Source organism: Sphaeramia orbicularis, chromosome 15 (assembly GCF_902148855.1).
Source record: "Sphaeramia orbicularis chromosome 15, fSphaOr1.1, whole genome shotgun sequence".
In the NCBI taxonomy this organism is placed as follows: Eukaryota; Metazoa; Chordata; class Actinopteri; order Kurtiformes; family Apogonidae; genus Sphaeramia; species Sphaeramia orbicularis.
In genome coordinates, this window is record NC_043971.1 from 11,698,080 (window position 1) to 11,719,653 (window position 21,574).

A 21,574-nucleotide genomic window follows, 5' to 3' on the forward strand; every position below is an offset into this window, starting at 1 on the left:
AGGCAGAATATTGTTAAAATTGCACTTACTTTTTTAAAGACGTTTCAGGTTGTTCATATATGTTCAGGTTATTCACATTTTTTAAAGGGTAGTTTGTAAATGTAAAAAATTTCAAATAATTTAGCTTTTTTGCACTAAAACAGAGAAAATTTGTAATTCAATTCAACTTAACTTTATTTACAAAGTGCATTTCATGCACAAGTCAGACTCAATGTCATTATTTAGTAGTTGTCATTATTTATAGTTTATTGTGTTATTATTTTACTGGTCTGACCCACTGGAGATCATATTGGTCTGTATTTGGCCCCTGATCTAAAAAGATTTTAACATCCTTGATAGTAAATATCTTCAGTGTAATTTGGCATTTCACAAATGTATCCAAAGGGTGGGATTGGACTCTCGGTTTTGGCCAGATGTTTGACACCAGTGCTCTAAAGGCTTCTTTCTCAGTCTTCAACTTCTGAGTGTATTTACTTTTCACTTTCGAGTAACAATATTTCAGCAGTACTTTTACTTTAACCACAGTTTTTATGCAAGTACTTGTGCTTGTACTCGAGTAAACCACTTGTGTACTTGTGCAAATGAAGAATCAAGGGCCAGATCTTGGACAAGATAATGGTGATATCCTCCTGAGACCCGGGAATGCATTTTCATCCACTGTAGGGGACAAGAGTTTCACAGCTTTACTTCAAAAAATGTCCACTGCAAAAGACATCCCATTATTAAAAAAATGTAAAAATGTATCTGGAAAAACTGTTGTATCATGCTGTTTCCAATCAAGGCAAATATTCAACACTGTAAAAAAATCTGTAATTTAACAGAATTTTCACCGTTTATTTTACAGATTTTTCCTGTATTTTTAAGATGCAGGAAAATAACAATGAAATGACAAAAATAGACTGTGATTTTACATGTCAAATGTAAAATAACACGAAAAAAACTGTAACTGTGAATAACCATAAAATTTGCATTTTTTAAAAGAAATGTTTTCTTTTTTCACAGAAAAATACAGTTAAAATACATTTGCAAATTTATCATAATTTCACAAATATTTCTTTTCTATTTATGAGATTAAACTGTTAATTTAAAGTTTAATACTGTAAAAAAAAAAATAAAAAAATAAAACAAGATAAAATTACCAACAATTAACCATAAAATAAGTACTTGTTCTGTAAGTTTAACAAGACTTGTTTGTTAATTGACAAATATCTTGTTTAATTCAGGTTTTTTTCAAAACAAAAAATGTTGAATAAATGTATTTTTGTGAATGTATAACATGTATAAGCACTGATAAACTGTCCAAATACAGTTTTTACCAGTGGATTGTACAACTTAGTCTCATTGAAAATTATTTATATATATATATATTTATGGGTAATTTGATTGTTTTAATACATGAAAATATTCTTTATTAGACATTAAAAAGTCAAAAAATATGCAAAATCTCATGTAAAGTTAGGGCAAAAAAACTGTATTTTAATTATGGAAAATTACCGTATTTTTATGAGATGGTTATTTTCCATTATTTTACAGTATTTTCGGCACCCCTGCTACCAGAATAAAACCATTTACTTTATGTTTTTTTTTTTTTTTTTTACAGTGAATGTAAAATGGCCAAAACTGTTACTTTCCAGGGTCTCAGGAGGACACGTCTCATTTATGATATAAACATTTTAAAGTGTGTGATTAAATCATGTAAAAATAGATATTTAAAGCTTCAAATCCAGGTTTTAAGAGTCCCTTTGTTCACTACGGGGTCTGGTGGTCTGGGTCCTCCAGGATGTCCTCTGCAGGCGTCCCCATGTGGTCCAACAGGGGGCTCCACTGAGGGTCTTCAATAACATCCAGAAGAGTCGCCAGCTCAACCTCCAGCTTTTCAACTGTGTCCTCCACTTTCTGCAGAAGACAGGAGACATATTTGTGTGGCTGACAAATGAATAATACATTAATAAGTTGTAGTATGAATAATAGAATCATCACTCATGAATAATACAAACACTTATTCATATGAATAATACAGTCGCCCAGAAGAGCTGGTAAGGTAAGTTCAAAATAAGTTGGGTTTGTCACACGAGGTGAATGTGAAGACTTAAAGTACTCATCAGCATGTTTTTTTGGAAAAATAAATCATGGAGGTTTTCTGCTCAGTAAGTGAGATTGGATGTGGCGGTGAGCCATGTCTTTGTCGACATCCTCCTTGAAAGAAAAATTTTAGGGTTTTTTTTTTTCTATCTTTCTTTTTTTTTTTTTTGGCAGACTCAGATGTGGAGAAAGCTGCCGTTTAATAATGAAGCTGAAACCACCAGCAGGGAAAAGGAAAAACATCCAGAATCTTGATGATTTCAAACCACAGACTGTAGGCTGAATGTGAACACCTTTTCCACGACATCCAGGCGGTTGTGGAGGTTTGTGTGTTCCTGACAGGCACTTGAACGCACCGTGCGAAGTCGCAGGTCAGGATCAGGCCCTGAAAACAAAAGAAACACAACTACAATGAGAAGAAAGTATGTGATATGTTCTTTAAGACGGAGTAACATGCAGTAGCTTTTGGCATTTGGCCGAAGGGTTGTTGGTTCCATTTCCTGGACCAATAGAGGAATTGTTGGCTAATGTGCCCTTGAGCAAAGCACTTAGCCTGCCAATTTGCTCCCCATCTGACATGACAACCCACGGCTCTTTGGCTATGTTCAGACAGCAGGTCTTAATGCACAATTCAGATTTTTTGGTGTGCTCGTTCATATTACACATTAAATGCGACTTCTGTCAATTTTGAGTGTGAACTGAATGCAACCCTGAAGTGCCCCACATGCGCAAAAGAGGTCCTGACGTAATACGTGACCACGAAGGTGTCAAGGGATGATTTGAGTCTCGGGACAATGTGAGTCGCGCATGCATAGAAGTACACAGTCACAAGATTCACAGTCAATGAAAACTTTGAGACCATATTTTTCAACATAATTTTTATTTTGAAACCCTAAACTGGAATTTTTCATATGAATCATTTGTTTAGGATATTGGCATACAGAAACAAAAATCTAAAGTTTCAAGAATAATTTCAAAACAAAAAACTTAACAAAAGAAAATGGCACCTGCCAAACACAAAGTCACAACAGTAGCGGTCCTGGTCGGGAGTTGTCACTCTCTCTCGCCCTGGACTCGGTCTATGGTCAGCAGAGCCTGTGGTGTTGTGGCGTTCAACCAGGTTTGTGATTGTAGGTTGGGAACAGCCCATACATAGGCCTGGCTATATGACTGTAGCTCAATCCGGCCTCTACCATACCCAGTGCCCGGAGACGTTGTTCAGGTGATAGACGTGGCATGATGCTGTTCACTGGACTAACAATGGTGGCCTTTTTTGGGCCTTTATATAGGCCTTCAAAACCAATCCTCAAATTGTGCAGATACCCACTGAGTGTTGCTCAATGTGTATTTGGTCCACTTTTACAAAGAGACCAACCCATGTGCAATGAACCGTGACAACATGACAACTCATCATTATGTCAACTGCCCGAGCACTAAGTCATCAATAAATCCAATGAATAAATACAACCCCCCTACAAGTAGAAATATCCATCCATCCATCCATCCATCCATCCATTATCCACCACTTATCTGGGGCCGGGTCGCGGGGGCAACAGTCTTAACAGGGATGCCCAGACTTCCCTCTCCCCAGACACCTCCTCCAGCTCTTCCAGGGGACCCCAAGGCGTTCCCAGGCCAGCCGAGAGACATAGTCTCTCCAACGTGACCTAGGTCTTCTCTGAGGCCTCCTCCCGGTGGGACATGCCCGGAACACCTCCCCAGGGAGGCGTCCAGGAGTCATCCGAAACAGATGCCTGAGCCACCTCAGCTGGCCCCTCTGGATGTGGAGGAGCAGCGGCTCTATTCCAAGCTTCTCCCTGGAGACTGAGCTCTTCACCCTATCTCTAAGGGTGCGCCCAACCACCCGACAGAGGAAACTCATTTCGCCTGCTTGTATCCGGGATCTTGTCCTTTCAGTCATGACCCAAAGCTCATGACCATAGCATATGCATACATTTCTTCCTCAAAGTTTCTATTGACTGTCAGTATATTTATCTCTGTCTGCCATCTTTTACAAGTCGCTATGGTAACTTCGTTAGGACAAATCATACCCTCCACTGTTCAGTTTCCCCCAGATTTAGACCACAACATTTGTCAGCTGGATAGGCTGTCATCTGTGAAAGAAGAAGGCATTGAAATTGACTCTCGAAATCACTAATCGCTGGAAAGATACTCCTTGAAGTTAAAGTCTCTGTACTCTAAAGGAGAAATATTTTGCTTTTTAAAATGGAATTATGCATTTTAACACATTTCCCTGTGGTGTACATTAACTGTAAATGCTCTGCTTGGGTCTGAATTCTGCATTAATTCAACTTCACAAGTCCGTCTTCAACCCTATTTCTGAGTGAGAAAGGTCGTTTAAAGCGCTGGCCCTTTAAATGCAAATGATCCCACCCCCTCTAGGTTGTTGAATGTGCGCTCTGTCCTGTTCAGCCACTTGTGTTCGTTAATACAACCAACAACTGAACATTTTGGGTAATCGGCTCAAAGTTTTGGACACATTTTCAGTTTTTACTACAACCGCTGCAGCTGACAAACAGTTATGTCGTACTCGGATAAAGGTTCACCGGAAGTCTTGACTTTATATTTGCAAATGTTGTGACGTAACTAGTTATAGACGTAACAAATTAACCCTTTCATGCATACTGGTCAATACAGTGGACAGCTATTCTACAGCTGTTCTCTTCTATATTCATGGGTTTTGTTGTTTTATTTGCATATCAACCAACACAGTGGATGCTTTCCTGTTCTTGAAAAACCTGATCTGCAGTAGGGTCAAAACACAGTATTCGAAATCTCTCTGACGGGACGTTTTTAGAGACAGTTTGACAGATTAGTGTCGCTAAATGACCCACATTTTTACTTTTAAATTAATTTTTGCTTTAGTTGGACCATAAGGGATTACCCATAACAAGAAGCTACTTTATATTGAAATAAATGTTGGAATGGCAATCAATTAAAGTTTGCTCTCTGATGGGACATTACTGTGTTTTGACCCAGTAACATGTTTGAGTGTAAATCAATTACTAATTGTTATTAGACTGTAATTAACAGTTTTCTTACACAAAAAGTATTTTTTTTGCATTTTATCTCCATGAAGTGAGTAATCCAAATCTGTATATATTCAAATCCATATTTATATATATATATTTTATATTTATAACCCTTTGCACTACATTCATATCAAACCGTATTTGCACTCTCCTTTTAAACACCTCTTAAACTCTTTTTTATTCAAATTTATATGACTGTTTGTTTTATGTGTATGTGTATGTTTATGTGTATGTTTGCTGCTGACAACACTGTGAATTTCCCCATTGTGGGATTAATAAAGGAATAGCTTATCTTATCTTATCTTATCTTATCTTAATAACTAGTATCAGAGTATGTTAAAATGTGAGAAAACATCAGATTAGCTGCAAGAAAAATGTTTTTATTTCATAGTTGTCACACAGTATATCACTTTCTGATGATGAGCTTTAAATACATGTTTCTTTGCTTCAAAACTTAAACACATGGTGTCCAAATGAGTGGACTTTTTTTTTTTTAACTCCATGAAAAATAGGTTAATTTAAAAAAATGTTTTTTTCATGCCTAAAGAGGAATAAAAATACTAGGGGGAAAAAAAATCTTGACTAAGGTTCTCATAATTCATGCATGAAATGGTTAAGAAGGAATTGAAATGGGTTGTAGAAATCCACTCAGTTTTGCCGGAATGAATATAAAGATAGCTTTGCAGCACCTGGAGCATTCAAATTTAAATTTTTTAAACTATTAGGGTCCAAATACACAAATAAATGTACCAAAAACTAATAAAAGGGGGTTCAACAAAATATCACTCCTTTGACATAATTTGACTCGTACAACAGTGATTTGTCCTAGCGGGGTTGCCGTAGTGAGACGTAAAAGATGGCCGACTGAGATAAACGCTTTTACGCATGCGTGACTCACATCGTCCCGAGATTCAAATCGCATGTCCGTCCAGGAGGAGACCTCGGGTTCTGATCCAGGGGGGGGATTAGAGCTCTTGTCTGGCCTGGGAACGCCTCGGAATCCCCCCCGGAAGAGCTGATGGAAGCGGGCGGGGGTCGGACTGTCTGTGCTGAGGCTGCTGCCCCCGCGACCCGGACCCGGATAAGCGGATGGAGGTAAAGTTTTTCTTATTTTTTTATTTTTTTATTGACAATATCCAACTATACAAACATCTTGGCATCCGTATTAAAGAACATATAAAGGCACGGATGCAAACATGAGTAAATACATAGATATCAACAACCATCCGGATGACATTTACTTTGGGGTCAAATGAGAGGCCATTTTTGCCCCCCCCCCCCCCCCCCCCCCCCCCCAAAAAAAAAAAAAAGTTGTAAGAAATGCATAGAACTGTGTTGAAATAATGCTAATACATTTGTGCACAGACTACTGATATTATTTGACAGTAGAAGCTATATTTTCAGAAATATTGGATTTGGAATAGCACGTGTATGTGAAAACTTTTGCTGGTGGACGGACGTGACATTACCCATGATGATCTGGTCAGTACCAGTACTTTATTAGGAATAAACTTATATACTTACTATTGCTAATTCTCCTCTTATTCATAAATGTTAGTGTTGTGGATCTAAAACAATAACAGCTTAACAAAAACAAAATGTGGCAGTGGACGGATGTGACATGGTTGTTACAGATCCCATCATACTGATGCTCGGCAGCCATGTCACCGTTTACACTAATGATCCCTGTGCAAAAAATAGTATCAGAATTATTTATTGTATAGTTTATCATCATACTAAAGAGTAAATAACAATATAGAATTGTTATTTCTTTATATAAAAAAATGCTTATTATTAGAAAACTGTTGATTTAAAAAGTGACATGTGACATTCTTAATGTATGTATCAGCGTAACATAAGCAGGATGGATCAGCACCATACTCCATATTACAACCTGTAAAAATAAAACATGTGATACATAGTATATTATCTTGCAAGAAAAACTGGGGAATCTAAAAGAATACAATTTTTTTTTTTCAGGTAAATTCAGTTAAAATATAACTTGGCCATTTGTGACATGAAAATATAGCATGAATTGAGAGGAAATTGGACATTTTTGACCTGAAAACATAGTTCATATGACCATCAACATGTTGCAACAGAACTGAAATCCTGTAAATTTGCATAACTGGCATTTACCAACACAATGTTCCTTTGGGGATTCACTTATATTGATTTCTTATGCACAAAGACATAAATAAGACCTCTAAGCAAATTTTAGCTGCATGAAGACTGCACATTTTGGAGAGAAAAAAAAAACAATTATCATCAAATAAAATGAAGTGGGGGGCTAGGGTTTGTTGTATGTTGTTGTTGTTTGTCATGTAGAGCAGAAACTCATTATGGAAACTGGAAAATGTGGGTTTCATCTTCAAATGTTTGTTTGTGTATGTAATATTTACCCAGAATGATGATATTATTTATTAAAAAGCCATCTTAGACATTGTCCAGTACATGTCCATAAGTAATGTCCATTAAAGAAAATTCTTCAAAAAAGCAAACGTTTGTGTGAAGCCAATCGTAAATGTCCTGCCAGTACGGTGAAGTTAAGAGTTAACATGTCAAAAAGAGAGAAAATGGAAGAAAAAGGGACTTTTTCATCAAAATATATTATCAACTGAATATAAAACAAGTGTCTCCATCTACTGCCGTTTGTAAAACTCCATGGGTTTTACTTTTTTTTTCATTCAAGAATTTATTTATTATTCAACCATACAATTGAATATAACAAGAATATACAAAACATCAGACATTCCATCCATAACCATAAACTAAGAAGAAGAAGACATAAAAACTACAAGAATAAATAAGTTAAACATATATAGAAAAAATATAAATAAATAAAAAATAAATGAAAGAGAATAGAAATAAAGATCCAACAATAAGTAAAAGTACAGTTACTGGTAACTCAGTGTTGTAGAAGATGACAGTGTTTCCATGGTAACTATGGTGCCTCTGAAAGTCCAAATGGGACATATCTGATGACTATGAAAAGATGACAAACTGCATTTTACATCAATTATTTACATGTATTGATAGGATTAATGGATCAACAGGTATCAGCTAAAGATTTTACAACCGTAGATAAATTTGTTTAATTGTGGATGTTTGGGTTTTTAGGGGTTGAATATTTCTAAAACCATAAGGCCACCGTGAAAACTGACCAATAGAATTGTCATATGACCAAAAAAAAAGGATCAAAAATGGACTTACGAGGTTTCTGCCCGACATCAAAGATATAAAGCTGCATAAACCGTCCAGATTGACAAATATAGTACAATCTTTTACTTTTTCTGTTTCTTTGAATCTGTTACTTTATACATAACACAAGTGTTTAAATGTGACTTTATGTTACAGCCAACCCACTGAATAAAAGCATATTATTTTTATTTTGATTTCATTTTTAAATTATTTTTATTAATGCCCTGGGTGTGAATTAACTCCAGCAGGGCCACATGTATTGTTCCAGACGTTTCCTCCTCACAGTTATGTTTCTAATTATCTGTTTCTCTTTGAAGCTGGATTATTTAAAGAGGAAAGTCTGGATGCTTTTGTAGAACCGTGCCTCTTTCTTTCTTTCTTTTTTTTTTTTTTTCCACGTTCTTACTGGCTGCAGGCCAAGCTACCACTGATAGCAGTTAAACTTAATAAATGAGGTAGCGTCTCATTCATTTACTCCGTTGGGTTCATCTGTGGTGTAGCTGTTATTCAGATGCAATATTTGGAGTGTGTGGGGATGATGGATGCCTGACAACATGTGCTGTTATTGAACGTTAATGACACGAGGCAGCAGGTTTTGTCAATATGAGCTCAGAGTTGTTCATTCCTCTCATGCGATGGCAGCTCGCCAATGACAAAACAGGGCTGTACTTTCACCTTTTCTCACAGAAAATAAAACTGAGAAGCTCATTTCTCACCCATTCTTGGCAAACACACTTCAAATCCCCCCCAAGTTGATTATTTTGGGTGTTTTCCATGAGATGAAACACCTTGATGTCTTTCCAAATGTGAAAGCCCCGCGGCTAATCCTCAACTATTTATAGAGTTTCTGAGTTTATTACACTGCGTTGGGTTTAATATCTGATGTAGACACTCCTCCGGTCAGTGCGACAGAGAAACCAGGCTTTCATGGACTTGTTTCTTCTCCTTATTCAGAATAAAACCACACATGTGCGAGCTTAGGAAATTTCCGCCTGCTGTCAGATAAACACAGACTCAGGCTTTGTTCAGGTTTATTTCTTTCTGTTCATGAATAGACAGTTATTTTTTCATCCTTTCGCTCCATTTTCTCATCTGTAAAGTAGAGGTTTAGGAATTGTTACGTGATGGATTCATGCTGCAAGTATCATCCATCTCAATAATTCAGTGTGTAACTTCGCTCTTTGCTTTTCTTTGTAGATTTTTTTACAATGAGAGATGATGATATGCGTTTTATTTATAAATTTACCAGCCTTTTCAACTTTTCGCCATGACTGTAATCTTCTTTTTTATTGACCATAATTATTTGAGTTTCACTTAGTTTTGCACAGAAACGGTTGTTAGGAATGTTCTTCTAAAGCAGGGGTGTCAAATATAAGGCCAAAACTGGTCCACCAAATGATCTAATCCAGCCCACAGGATGAATTTCAGCCGTGCAAAAAGTAGCTACGCTGAAAATACAAGAAAAGCACTCGGAGAGCACAGACCTCCACCAAGACAGATCCCCCCCCCCCCCATCACCACCAAAATTTAATCATTTCTTCCTTGTTCCAGTATCAACATTTCCTGAAAATTCCATGAAAATCCATCCATAACTTTTTATATCTTGCTAACAAACAAACAAACACACGCACACACACAAAGCAAAGTGATCCCAATACCTCCTGGTGGAAGTAATTAGCAGTCAAGGACATTCAGGATCCACATGCAACTCAAGGTGATATCAAGTAAAATAATAACATAATAAAAATAAAAACATAATAACTCGAAATTTTCTCCTTGGTCTAATGTGAAGAAAGTAAAATTGCATCATGAAATTATTTACATTTACAAATCCTGTCACAGTAAAACGTGAATAACCTGACCAAATGAGAAACCTGAAATTTTGTAAGAAACGTAAGTGCAATTTTAATAAGAAATGCATGCATGTTACAAATGTTTTCTGCATTTGTAGGTTGATTGTGACCTGTAAATTGCATTAAAAATAACCTGTGACATAATATTGGTGAAACTGCACTTTTTTCCCCCTTTTAAAAAAAAAAAAAAAAAGATATTTCAGGTTATTCTGGTTGTTCAAGTTATTCCCATTTTCATTAAGTAATTTAACTGTCACAGTAAAACAGAGAACAATTATTTATAGGTTATTATGTCTACTATTTTATTGGTCTGGTCCACTTGGCATCACTTTGGGCTGAATGTGGCCCCTGAACTAAAATGAATTTGACACCCCTGTTCTAAAGACCTGTTCTTCATTGTTAATCTTACATTTCTTTTCTTCTTTTATATTAAAGTCGGCTTTCATACAGCAATGGAAAAAAACATTTTTGGACACCGCATGCGTTTGTGACCTATTGCATTAAGAATCACTGTTAACCCTATAAGACCATTTGTATCATATTTGCTACACCAGGTTCTGAGACCATGTATATGACCTGATACATGTTTTCTGCCCCCCGGTGGATTATTAACTCACTACACCCAGTGGACAGTTTTTTTTTTTTTTTTTTTAATTTCATGTTCAATATGGCTGCTAACGCTAAACCATCCAACACACATTTTGTAGGAAAGTCTTTGGTAACTTTCAAAAAGCTATGTTAAGAAGAACACTTATGTTATTATTTGGTTGAAAATTGAAAAATTTTGAAATATGTTGAAATTATGGTGCTATTCAAGAGAAATTAAAAGGCTTCTTCTGCAACATCGATTCACCTGTAAAACCCATGGAGTTTGATCAATGACAGTGGATGGAAACGCTTGTTTTATGTTCAGTTATTGACATCTTTGCTGAAAAAGTCACTTTTTCTTCAGTTTTCTCTGTTCTGATATAATTATCTTTGAATGTACTCTGAGCTGTTACGAACTTCTACATGATCAGTGAATGCAATACAGAAAGATACTTGGTTTTCACTGAAAAAATGCAAAAGACAAAGGATAATATTTTAATAAATGGTGGGCAATCACATGACAATGGTTATTTCATTTGGAAGTCACCCCAAAAATAGTTCTACTCTTTTAAGGGGGTCTGATAGTGCCAAAAGGTCAGCACACAAATGCAAAAAGTTGCATGAATAAACATCTTTTTAACCATCTAAACTCTTAACACGTGAGTTGATGATAAATTTTGCAAAAAAGTCACTTTTTCTTCAGTTTTTCTCTGTTTTGATAGAATAGCCATTGTATTTACTCTGACCCTTTATGAACATGTAGATAAAGTGTAAATTACACATAGGAAAATACCTGTGGTCCATTAAAAGTAAAAAAAATGCTGAGGATAATATTATAAAAAATAGTGATAAATTTCTTAGGAAAGGTTAAATTCATTTGGAAGTTGCCAAAAAATAGTTCTAGTCTTTAACTCTGTCAGTGCCATGGGCCGATTAAATCGGCTTTACAAATACAACCTGTAAAGTGCCACGGGCCGATCAGATCGGCTTTGGAGAACTTATTTGTGTACAAACAAACCATCCACCCCCATTTCTTTCTCACATTTCGATGACGTTCTTTCTGTGTCCCCCTTTTGAGACCAATCAGACGGGAATTTGAGGTCATGCGACCGAATAATATTTTTATATCTTTTTAATGTTTCTTATTCTCCAGTGTTTCATCAGAGGGAGCCCTCCATGCCGGGGGGCGGCTGTGGACTCCGGGGGCTGTGGCGCCTTCTCTCACTGGGGTCCGCTCCTTTCTGGTGGGTGGGGGTCCCAGTTGGCCCTCTCCCACTAGTTAGGATGCGGGGCTGTGTTGCTGGTGCCTGGTCGCCGGGGTCGGCGGCTGCCTCCTGGTGCGGATGGCTCCCTGAGACAGCGCCTCCTAAATTGATGTTTTACTTTTACTTGTACATTTTTGTTCTGGTCTACCCGTGCTCAGTCAGTCTTCTTAAGTATGTGTGAGCTTGTGGGTTTGCATGTATATGTGTGTGTGTGTGTGTGTGTGTGTGGGTGTGTGTGTGTGGGTGAGTGGGTGTGTGTGTGTGTGTGTGTGTGGGTGAGTGGGTGGGTGTGGGTTGGGGGCGGTACTGATTTTTAAACTGATATGTAAAGCACTTTGTGCTACAGTTTTTAATGTATGAAAAGTGCTATATAAATAAAGATCATTATTATTATTATTATTATCATTATAAATTATGCAAATTACGATCAATAATGAATCGGCTGCGTCCGGTGCGTTTTGAATCTAATCAGCAATCGGTCAGATGTTACCGAGCGGTTTCCTGCAGGATTCTTCAAATATTTTAAAAACGACGCGAAATACTGAAAAACGGCCAAATTCTGTGGCACTTTTAAGGCTTATTAGCCCCTTAACTGTCTGGCACCGAAAGAGTTAAGGGGGTCAGATTGTGCCAAAGGTCAACAGACAACTGCAAAAAGTTGCATGAATAAACATAATTTTAACCACCTAAACATTTAACTTGTGAGTTGATATAGTTTGCAGAAAAAGTCCCTTTTTCCTCCATTTTTCTTTGTTTTAATAGAATAACCTTTTTATTTACTTTGTCCCTTTATGAAAACGTAGATAAACAATAAATTACACATCAGAAAATACCTGTGGTCTATTAAAAAATAAAAATGCAGAGGATAATTTTATAAAATATAGTGATACATTTCTTAGGAAAGGTTAAATTCATTTGGAAGTCGCCAAAAAATAGTTCTAGGTCTTTAAGGGTTAAGAATAGGTGGATGATTTTTTTTCCACCCTTGCTTTTGCTGACATACAAAGTTAGATGCATGATTTTTCTGTGCTGTAAATGCATCCATCTTAACAACCCATTTAGTGTAGCCCTCACTCTTAAAACCTTTTCCTCCTTTAGTAGTAACAGCTGTGCCAGCAGAGAAAGCCAAGAACTATTCCAGTATCTTATTCTGCACACTGTACAGCCGTGTCTCTGCATCAGGATGCCTTGATTTTACAACGATATCCCATGGAAACATTTTACAAGCTCCATTACACGGGCCCGAGGGGTGCCAAGTGCAGAACATAGAGGAAACAGGCCAAGAAAGAGCGATGAACGAATGGATGGATGGAAGGTGGAGTGAGAGTCTTCATCAGATTTTTCTCAGCGAGTGGACAAAGCAGATGTTTGCCCCGGTGTGACCTCCTGTGATTGAGAGTTTTCTGAACTCACTCGGGTGGATGAAGACTTGGCAAAGCCCACCTGTCTGACTCTGACAGTGACGGATGAATTATGCACAGTCTGTTAAAGACATGAATACGAGTTGTTAACTTGAATATGCAGGTAAAATCAGATGTGAAGATTGATTGCAGTTGCTATTTCATGCCTCTGGAAAACACTGATACATATAATCTACCGGTAATTTGTCCCAAAAACGGCTGCCAGTGAATGCGAGTGCAAATCTTTGGATCCACACAATTCAACTGTAATTTGCTGCTTATTTTCCAGTATTTTTCTACTTTTACCTCAAGGGACAGGAGGTAAATTTGGAGGATGACAGTGATACAAAAGCCAGGATTTTAAACTTAGGCATATTTGTATGGTTGAAGTATAATTGAGTACATGTTTAGTCTTTCTTTTTAGATCTTTACACACTTCAGCAAGGTTCCTATGTGCTTATATCAAGTTTTTCTTGGCATCTGTTTCATGATCTTATGAAATTGTGTTATATGTCAGGCCAGTTCTTATAGCAATTGGCGTGCTATATGTACGCATTTTCATCCTTTCGTGTGTTATTCAATGCAATTTGATTGTGGGTCAGTTACGCCAAGATCTTCGGTTTACATATCCATAACCACTAACCCTAAAACTAACCCTAAACCTAACATTAAATCTAAACCTAACCCTAAATCTTAACCCATAAAAACCCAAACATCCACCGATCAAAATAATTTACTGATATAAATTATGTTAAATAACTGTTGATCCACTAATCCTCTAATACATGTAAATAATTGGTGTAAAATGCAGTTTGTCATTTTTTCATGGTCGTCAGATATGACCCTTTTGGATGTTCAGAGGCTCTGTAGTTACCATGGTAACACAGTCATGTTCTACGACATTGATTCACCAGTAAAACCCATGGAGTTGGATCAGTGACAGTGGATGGAGACACTTGGTTTATATTCAGTTAATGATGTATTTTAATGAAAAAGTCACCTTTTCTTCAGTTTTCTCCATTTTTGATGTAGTAACCGTCAACTTTGTCCTGAGATTTTATGAACATTTACATGATCAATAAATTAAATTGAGGAAAATGTGTAATTTTCACTTAAAAATGCAAAATACAAAGAATAATATTAAAATAAATGATAACAAGTGGTACCAGGCACAACAAACCCCGCCCCGTCCACATATTGTAGCTTATTTTGGCATAGATCCAGCTGATGTCATCATGTCTATGCGTGTGCTGATGTCAGCATATCAATTGCCTCTATATGTGGCAAGTGTGAAGTAAATTGAGACAAAATTGATGTTTTGATAGATATTTGAAATTTCGCCCATTATAAGTAAATGGGAAGGAAAAATAGATTTGAAAAATTTGTAAAAGATTTGAACTTTGACCTACTTTTCCCAAGTTGTTATCACATGTATTCTGGGTCACTGGCAATCTATAAACCCAATTTGGTATAAATTCAACCAGTTGTTTTGCTGCTACAGACGGTTGAAATTTCGCCCATTATAAGTAAATATGTGGGGATAAAATTGTTTTAATTGATAAAATTTTTTTACTTTGACCTACTTTTCTCAAAATGTAATGAGATCTATTCTGGGTCACTGGCAATCTATAAGCCCAATTTGGTATGAATTCAACCAATAGGTTTGCTGCTAGAGTGTTATCAATCAAAAAAACAAACAAACAATCTGAACCAAAATACCTCAGGGTAATTAATCGCTTCCATTTAAAGAATTAATGAAAAATTCATTTGGGAACTGCCACGAAAATAGCTGTGTGTCTTTATGGGTTAATTCAGTTCTTGACAGTAATGGCACAAATCATTTATTTATATATATTTAATTGGAAATAAATGCAAGCAGTAAGGGGTGAAAAACACAATTCAGTTACAGATGTATAAACAGTACTAAACAGCAGCGTTTTGAGAAGTCTTGACATGACGTGTATGTTACTTTTGTAGTAAAGTACAATGGAAGTCACGCGTATCCTGCTGAGTGTGTTGGAAGTTATCAGAGCGGTAGTTTTTGTGTTTTTCTGCTGCATTCTTCAGCTAAAATGAAAGCACTGCTCATTCCTTCAAATCTCCCCCAAACCACAGCTGCGCCTCACTCTTTGTGTCAGAGTGTGTTTGTGTGATCAGTGTGTACACAACACAGCCTGCTCTTTAAGACCTGCAACGGAGAGCTACACGCCGATCGATGTTGATGATGAATGCCTCACCCACCGAGCTGTTCTGGGAAGGATGAAGTGTCTGCGTTGTATGAAATGCACTACACATACGATTAATGTGGCGGCTGCGACATAGCCGACTGGCTGAGATGTTCGAGTCGCACCAGGCTGTGTTTCCAAACAGAGAGAAGGCATTTGTTCCTGTTTATGTTGGCTTTCGTTTTACTTCAGCTCATATGAAGGATTTTTTTTTTCACTGTCAGGACTGCTCGAGGAGGTTGACAAATCACACAGAAACCACACTCACACGCTCCGAGGAAACACACAGCAGGAAAAGCAAACACAGATACAATGATCTAACTCACTGACTCCACCCGAGGGCAAAGGTCAGTGATAGTGTGTTAGTGCATATGCATTTCTAGCCCCAGTTCTGTGCTGTCAGGAGTATCTGCAGAAGAATTCAGTGGACTGCAAAATTAAGAAGTCAGCGCAGGTCAGATGTTACTTCATAACAACAATGTTCACACAAAGCAGTCACTGCCTGGACGGAATGTAAACTCATGGAAAAACCCAGTGGATGTAACCCCACTTCACACCTACAACATTCACTGCACCATTTCCATGCATTTAAATCCTGAATATATACTGTGTAATGGACTTAGACAAACTTTATTGATCCACAAGGGAAATTACTTCATCACAATAGCTCAGTTGCATACAAAAACACTGGCAAAAAACAACAACCTTACATCACATTATAGTACATCACAGAATCATTACATCCCCTGACAATTCAGATGATTTTACAAGTCTACTCTCTGAGGAAAAACAAGGAAGTTAAAATGATGTTTATTCATGCAATTTCTTCCAGTTGTCTGCTGACCTTTGGCAATACTTAACGTCGACTGCTGCAAATTAGCATCAGACTATTTCCATCACGGTATCAGCCAGTGAATGTACTCCCCCAGTATGGGTTTTGGGATTCTGATCTCATGAAATTGTCTTGTGTGTCATGTAGGGGTGTAAGAAAATATCAGTTCTGCAATATATCACAATATTTCATTTCACTGTCCTGTATCAATATTAAAAAAGTACAGTATCAATATTTTTAGGTATTTATTCAAATGCAGATATTGCAGAGGTTCATTTTTGTTTTTTGTTTATATTTTATTAAGTGTTATTTAACACTCTTTTATTAAATAATGTTAGTTCCTTTGTTGGGATTGAACTAAAATAATGTTCTGATGTTAGTTCTGAACTAATAGAATATGAACATTTGAACAGGATCTTAAACTGTGATGTCTGTAAAATATAATTTAAGTTTGAAAACATGACCGTTTTGTGATATAGCATTAGATCCTGTTGTGATCAAATAAAAATGTGTTTAGTATTTGTGCATATTTCTGGTGTAATTCAATTCTTCAAGGAAATAATCATTTTAAAAAAAGAAACAAACAAAAAATTGTCTTCTTAACAGTATCATGATATATCGTGATATATCATATTGTGATCCTAGTATTGGGATTTGTATCGTATTGCCAGATTCTTGCCAGTACACACCCTTAGTGTCATGCCAGTTCTTATGGCATTTGGCGTGCTATACATACGCATTTTCATCCTTTCACGTGTTATTCAATGCCATGTGATCACGTGTCAATTGACGCCAAGATCTCTGGTTCACATATCCATAACCGCTAACCCTAACCTTCAGTGCGTGGTATTTGACGCGGCATGAACATACACGCGTAAAGCTTATGATGTGTAGAGATAACATGCCAATTAAAAGTGGTGTGTATATTTACGTGATTTCATGATCTCATGTTGGGTTTGGGAATATTCAATATGTACCTAGTCAGGACACAGACAATATTTTTATGGCATCAATAAAACCATCTCCTGAAATGTGAGTTTTATACTTTTTCATTTTGGGATTTGTATCATACTCAGCAGACATACTGGTCAATAGTAATCTATCTATTTTATGTGTTATAGTCAAATTAACAATCTTTACTTAATTTAGCATCTGCTTGAAAGTAAAAGCACAAATTATTATTTTTTATTTTAATATACTTGTATATAAACTGAGGTGTTAAGAGACTGAAACTGTTTTTGTGGCAACTTCCAAATTAATTGACCGTTCTCAAGTGATTTATCACCATTTGTTTTCATATTATCCTCTGTCTTTTGCATTTTTCAGCCAAAATCAGGTATTTTCCTATGTTTACTTCACTGATCATGTAGATGTTCATAAAAGCTCAGAGAAAATTGGCAGGATTTTAGATCAAATTTGAGAGAAGCGAAGAAAAAAGTGACTTTTCCAGCAAAATATATCATTAAATAAACATTAAAATGAGCATCTACATCCATCACTTCTCAAACTTCATGTCTGATGACATGCATCTCTATTGATAAAAGTGGACACAGATCCAAAAATGGTGTTGCTCTAATTTTATTTTGCTGCTAAAAATGAATGAAATTATTTTCCTGCTTTTAAACTGACAGCAGAACTTTGATGCTAAAGTACATTTGATGGATAAATTGACTCATTTCATTGTGATTACAGGTTATTTTATTAACCTGTCACAACATTGTACCATCTCTCCCATGGTTGTCAAATAGAATCTGCTACAAAACATTTCTTCCTTTCTTGAAGCAAAAGTGAAATTTGTCATGGTCACACAGCCAAAAGACATCAACTTAAAGTAGAGGACATTTTATTAAACAGTACATCCCTTATATCCTTGTAGACAGGACAATAAAAACCTCAACTTCAGTTTCATCTCACATAACTAACAGTGTATTCACCTCTGCAGGGACAGTGGCTTAAAAGTAAAGTTAACACCCTGTTTCACCTGTTGTAAGGTTTTTCCACTTCAATTTTCAGTGTGAGAAAGCATACTTTTTTAGTTTTCCCTCCACCACCATCATTTCCATTTTAACCCTGTAAAGCCTGAACCATTAAATCATTGACAGAAAATTCCAGTTGTTTGAAACTGGAGCCTTTATTGGTCCTTCTGAACAACCAACCAAAAACTTTTTTTTTTTCAAATATCCATTTCCATGTATGTGTTTGTTTAGTATCATATTTGACACATCGGGTCTCAATGCTCAAATATTATTGTTTTTGAACAAACAAAAAGATAATATTACACAAATATGTCTAACAAATTGGTAATTCCTTTTCAAAATTGGCAAAGTTCTCCCTCCTTCCTCACTAATGCAATGTGATATCATGAATTGCGCACAGATAACTCGCCACTTTTAATTGGTGTGTTATCTGTACGCATTACAAGCTTTCAGCGTGTACATTTATGCCACATAAAATAACACGGCATAAGCGCAATTAGCGGCTAACACAATTAGCGGTTTGGGTTGGGGGTTAGGTTTAGGGTTAGCGGTTAGGGCTAGGAGTTAGGGTTAGCGGTTAGCACAATCAGAGATTAGTGGCTAATATATTGACATGACATACATAGCACACGAAAGGATGAAAATGCGTACATATACCATGCCAAATGCAATAAACTGGCGTCACATACAATGCGATTTCATGAGATCAGTCTACATTAATGACAATCTTGTAGTGTCACTGGAAAGGCCTCTGGTGAACAAATTCCTCCCCCCAGTGGATTATCTGTGTATTGCTTGTATCTAATTGTATACAGTACATCAGGTTTTTCAAGAAAAAAAAATATCACACTGATCATGTAGAGGGTTTCAAAACTCATGCATCAAATATGATACATTTGGCATTATAGGGTTAGTTTCCAGGAACCACATACACATGGTATTGATTATTTTTACACCAGTGTGCCATATTCCACCCATTTCTTTCCTATTTTCTAATCCTTACACCAAGAAACGTATTTTAAATCTGATATAAATCATGTTAGATGAAAAACTTGGGGTATTGTGTGTTCATTTTGCTGTGTGGTGCCTGCAGTTGGCCATTCTTGCTGTATGAAGTCACTGTAATTCACACTTGAGGCCGTCACTCACAGATTTGGCTCGGGAGGACTGGCCCACATTTTTGTGAATTTCCACTTGATTTTAGTAACGCTGGTAAACAAAGCTGCAAACCCTGGTAGGAGACAGGCGGCTGAACAGAATGGATGAGGGGGAGAGCTGTTTTTGGAGGCCATTCTGACAGTATATTAGATTAGGTGTAGCCACAGCGCTTCAGTGAAATTAGTAACAGATGTGCGGATGAACGCCAAACTCAAACTCACATGTATGTGCTATGTCCACATATATTCGCAGCTCTGCCTCGTGACTCTTCATCCAGCCAAAAGCAACACATGCATTGTAAAGAAATCTGTAAAATGTGTTGCAACAACCAACAATGAACTCATTTTTAACCCTCAAAAACCTAAACGGCGGCTGGTGACCAAAACTGTCTTCTGATCAAAAATGTCTAATAACTTCTGAATCACTAATCCTATCAATACATGTAAATATTTGAGGTAAAATGTAGTTTCTCAGCTTTTTATCGACATCAGATATGACCCATTTGGATATTCAGAGGCTCCGTAGTGAACATGAAAACATTGATTCACCAGCAAAACCCATGTAGTTTAATAAATGACAGTAGTTTTAGATGCTTATTATGTTCAGTTAATACAATATTAAGGCACTTTTTCTTCAGTTTTCTCTCAATTCACCCTGACTGATTGATTCACCAGATTGATCCTCAACTGGGAAATGGTAGTACAGCAGCATATGATGGTGGCTGTCGACACTTGTTTTTATGTTGAGTCAATGATAGTTTGCTGGAAAAGTAACTTTGCTTCAGTTTTCTCTGTTCTGACTTAATATCATATGAATTTACACAGAGTTTTTATGAATGTTTGCATAGTCTAAGTAAAATATGAGAAAATGGTTGATTTTCTTTGATAAAAATAATAAATACTGGTTAATCACGCAGGAAAGGTTAGATGAAGAGAGCAAAAAGCATTTGGAAGTTGCCACAAAAATAGTTCTAGATCTTTAAGGGTTAAAAGATAAGCACACATCTCTTTGTAAATACAACATTTTTCAGATGATCATAAACAGCACTTACTCAAATCCCACAAAATGAACCATATGTTGTCTTATCTGAATCCTTAAATCACTAAATCTTCCAGTCTGCTCAGTTGATTTTCCAGTTTTGTGTTTCCTGCTTCTGACCTGCCCCCTCCTTCCTACAAACCCCACTCAACCACATCCCTTACCTGCCGCCGTGTAGCCAATCAGCAGGAGGAGAAGTCCAAAGCTGGAGGTGCAGGGGTTGGTCATGGTGAAGAGGGAAACCTGGTTTAACAGCTGATGACAAAAACCTGTGATTCAGAATGAAAATCCCCTCGTAGTTAGACCCAAACTGGAAACTAAAGTATCCCCTTCCCTCCACAACTCCTCCTTCCACTCTCTTTGCCCTGTGTTCGCTCTCTTACTCGCTAATCCTTCTCTCCTTGACTTGGTTGCGCACAGTTTCCTAATGAAAACATTAGATGCAGAACAAAAAGCTCAGTATTTGGGAACGGGTGGGAGGGATGTAGTGGGGAGGGGACTCAGATCTCGGTGTATGGTCACAGACGGGCTGGCTTTTAAAGGAAGGGAAATCTGGTTTTACTTATGTGTGGTAGGAGTTTTATGTTGCATTTATGATCGCTGGAATATCCAAAATGTCATGTTTACGGTGGAATTAATAAAGCATGATCTGTTTTTGTAATTGTTCAGAACGGCATGATGCACCAAAGGGGATAATATTTAAGTTTTATGTGTTTATATTTGGAGACATCTGGATCGCACACTTTCAAACTAGATAGATAGATAGATAGATAGATAGATAGATAGATAGATAGATAGATAGCACCAAAAACAGTGGTAGAAGTATTCACATCCTTTCATTAACTATAGAACCAATAAAACACAGTGAAAATATTCTATTATAAGTAAAAGTTCAGTATTTCC

At 36.7% G+C, this 21,574-nt stretch overlaps 1 protein-coding gene across 1 annotated transcript; it reads right to left on the reverse strand.

The window, feature by feature from the left end:
• Window positions 1-1,522: 1,522 nt before the first annotated feature.
• Window positions 1,523-21,099, reverse strand: LOC115434299 (placenta-specific protein 9-like). The gene is made up of 3 exons (XM_030156165.1): window positions 20,836-21,099; window positions 2,376-2,467; window positions 1,523-1,896 (listed from the first exon to the last, which is right to left on the reverse strand). The coding sequence occupies exons 1-3, from the start codon at window positions 20,897-20,899 to the stop codon at window positions 1,750-1,752; spliced, it is 303 nt and encodes a 100-aa protein (XP_030012025.1). The 5' UTR covers window positions 20,900-21,099; the 3' UTR covers window positions 1,523-1,749.
• Window positions 21,100-21,574: the final 475 nt, after the last annotated feature.

Excerpts from the sequence above, each read along its gene's own strand:
- LOC115434299 (XM_030156165.1), bottom strand. The coding sequence starts at position 20,899 with ATGACCAACCCCTGCACCTCCAGCTTTGGACTTCTCCTCCTGCTGATT. Across the intron at positions 2,468-20,835 it reads GATTGGCTACACGGCGGCAG|GGCCTGATCCTGACCTGCGA; the intron begins GTAAGGGATGTG and ends TTTTGTTTTCAG. Across the intron at positions 1,897-2,375 it reads GCCTGGATGTCGTGGAAAAG|AAAGTGGAGGACACAGTTGA; the intron begins GTGTTCACATTC and ends TGTCTTCTGCAG.